The 2,995-nt window shown below is 34.7% G+C and overlaps 1 protein-coding gene across 1 annotated transcript; it reads left to right on the forward strand.

Moving 5' to 3' along the window:
• The first annotated feature begins 317 nt into the window (after positions 1-317).
• Positions 318-1,265, forward strand: LOC109214340. The gene is made up of 3 exons (XM_019378249.1): positions 318-461; positions 588-617; positions 984-1,265. The coding sequence occupies exons 1-3, from the start codon at positions 318-320 to the stop codon at positions 1,263-1,265; spliced, it is 456 nt and encodes a 151-aa protein (XP_019233794.1).
• Positions 1,266-2,995: the final 1,730 nt, after the last annotated feature.

The following is a 2,995-nucleotide window of genomic DNA, read 5'->3' on the forward strand; positions in this document are numbered from 1 at the left end:
AAGCTGTGTACCTAGAAGTACCACATTGTATTTGCATGTTTCACTTGTGGCAGAATGTAAAGCGCACATTCAAGAAACATCACAAACAATTGAAGGATATCTTCTTTGCTTTGGCAAGAGCTTACACGATAGAGAAGTTTGAGTACCATATGACAGAGTTGTGCAAAATTGATCCGAGGGTGCAGCCTTACTTGTTCGAAATTGGGTACGAAAGGTGGTCTAGAGCATATTCCAAGGTGAAAAGGTCGATGGTAATGACTTCCAATATTGCATAGTCAATTAATGCAGCTAACAAGGATGCTAGAGAGTTACCAGTAATGCGATTGCTGGAGTACATGACAAATTCGCTACAACAGTGGAACAACAAAAACAGAAAAAGTGCAATGGAGACATCTCCAGAGCTTGGCGAAAAGTACGACAAACTCCTTCGGGAAAATCTGATTGCATCGGAGCAAATGACGGTAAAATGAATCAAATATAATGAATCTTGGAACTTCTGACTTGCATTTTACTGCTTGTATAAGGATGTATAACTCTGTATAATAATGTATAATGTTCTTAAATTTTTTTTTAAAAAAACTTTGCAGGTGAGGCCTGCTACGGATCAGTTATATACTGTAGCTTGAAGGGGTAAGAGAAACNCATCCCTATAACAACGCCATCAGTTTCGTTCACCATTGGATCCGGAACTACACATGGCCTGATTCCTGTAAAACCAGGGATATGTAGGCAGCTCAGAAACCAGGGTGCAACCTATGTTTTTCAAAAGACTCCATTCGGTCAAAATTGGTCATCATTTCTTTACTCGATAACTCTTTCATCCTTCCAGGGTAAAGAGGGGAAACTGTTGATACCCAAATTTTCCCTCATGTTTTCTATATATATATATATATATATATATATATATATATATATATATATATATATATATATATATATATATACTTTCAAAATAGTGCATATGCATCATCACTTGATNGCAGCTGAAACCTGGCCAGTATTGCTCTTTTTACTACAAGAAGGATAAACTCCTTAGCACTTATGAATTTCCAGTGAATCCGATGCCAGATGAGAGTTTATGGGTAATCCCAACAGAGGTGATGGAAGATGTGGTCCTACCACCTAAAGGGAGAGGGAATGCAGGAAGGCCAAAAAAGGAAAGACTCAAGCCTGCTTCAGAGAAAGAGTCTAAGAGAGCATTTTCGTGTTCTGTGTGTGGACAAGGTGGTCACAATAGGAAAACATGTAGGAATCGACCAAAATAAATAGTTGGAAACAAAATGCTTCCTATTACATTTGTTGTCATGTTGAGTAGTTAAGTTTCACAAACAATAGAGTTACAAATGTTGATTAGTTAAGTTTCACAAGCAATTGACATGTTTCATTATACATGTTTTGCTTATCCAATAATAGTGTCTTCCTGTTTTTAATGGTACTAAATATATTGATAGATTGTAGAAATACAAAACAGGACTGCAAACAATCACTGGTATTACATGTATACAGATGTATAAATGAGAGTATAAGTTTGTATAACTATGTATATTATTGTATACATATGTATAAAACCTGCTACATTAACAAAACTGCAACCATAATGAAAATACATACTTTGTTAAAGGACAAAAGCAACTGAAAATATTCATTAAAATGTAATTCATTCACAGCAACAATGTGTAATGACTGCCTCAAATTACACAAAAATAAAAAAAAATATCTATAATATCCTTTAAGGTTATCTCACAAGTAGCAAAATAGTTACAAAACTAGGCAACAACTCCTTATACATAGAAAAACTACAGTAAAATGAAAATAACAGAACTACTTTCTTGGTCGCCCCCTCTTCCTCTTCTTCAAAAGTCTCCCTGTGACTTCATCATCACTAATTGCACCAGACTGTTGTTTTTTCCTTACATAATCCCATAACAGAGATCCCCACCTGGTGCGAAGTGTCTCAATGTCAAAATTATCCTTTCGAATTTCTTTACCAAGGATGAAATACTCAGCAAAGCCAGCAACAAAAGCACCACAATCACTGTAATTAAAAAGAAACGAATCAGATTCAAATAGGTACACTAATAGTAAAATAGTAAAACAATTGAGATTAACCTACCATTTGATCTGTTGGGGAACATTATTAACCAGATTAATCTGCAAAGCATCAGAATGGGATTTATCGGTATATGCACCATTGTTCCAATCAATGCCCTTCTTCTCGACATAAAAATCAGAACTCTTCAAGAGGTAAGGTATCAGAATTGCATAAGGTAATGCAGCATCCAAAACAAGTCTATCATTAAGGTAATGCAGCATCCAAAACAAGTTAAAGCAAACACAAAACTCACACTGTAACAAAACTCAAAAGTTAACCCAAAATGCCATAAACACAAAGCAGAGGCCAAAACAAAGCTTTAACAAAAGTGAAGACAACTGAAGGAAAACAAACAAATAAAACTGTAACAAAACTCAAAATCTAAAAAAAAATAAAAGCCATAAACTCAAAGCAGAGGCCAATTTTCCCGAATTTTAACAAAACTCAAAAAACCAAAAATTCTACCCTAAAAGTCGAAATAACAAACCATGCATTTCGTTTCATCAAGTTTAAGTCTCGAACGCAGAAACAAGGAACACAAAATCATCCAAAAAAACACAGCAACATTGAAAAAAATTGGCGTAATCAGAAAAAGCAAAAAAAAATTCAAAAAAAAAATTCAAAACCAACACTGTAGGAAAAACATAAAATAAAATGAAAATTACCTCAAACTAAGATTGAAACCTCGAAAAGCAACTTGCACACAACAATGGAGTCGGTTATGGTCTGAGAAAATCGAGAGGAAGAGAGAGTGAGAAAAGCGTGAGGAAGAGAGCAACAGAGAAATTAAAATTTAAAATATTAAAACGGTTATGTTAAGGTGTGGGCTACTGGGTGAAAATAAAATTTCATAAGTTAGCCAACATGGGCTATACCAGGTAAAGGCCTCAAAATATGGGCTAT

The sequence above is a fragment of the Nicotiana attenuata genome, unplaced genomic scaffold (genome assembly GCF_001879085.1).
Source record: "Nicotiana attenuata strain UT unplaced genomic scaffold, NIATTr2, whole genome shotgun sequence".
Lineage (NCBI taxonomy): Eukaryota > Viridiplantae > Streptophyta > Magnoliopsida > Solanales > Solanaceae > Nicotiana > Nicotiana attenuata.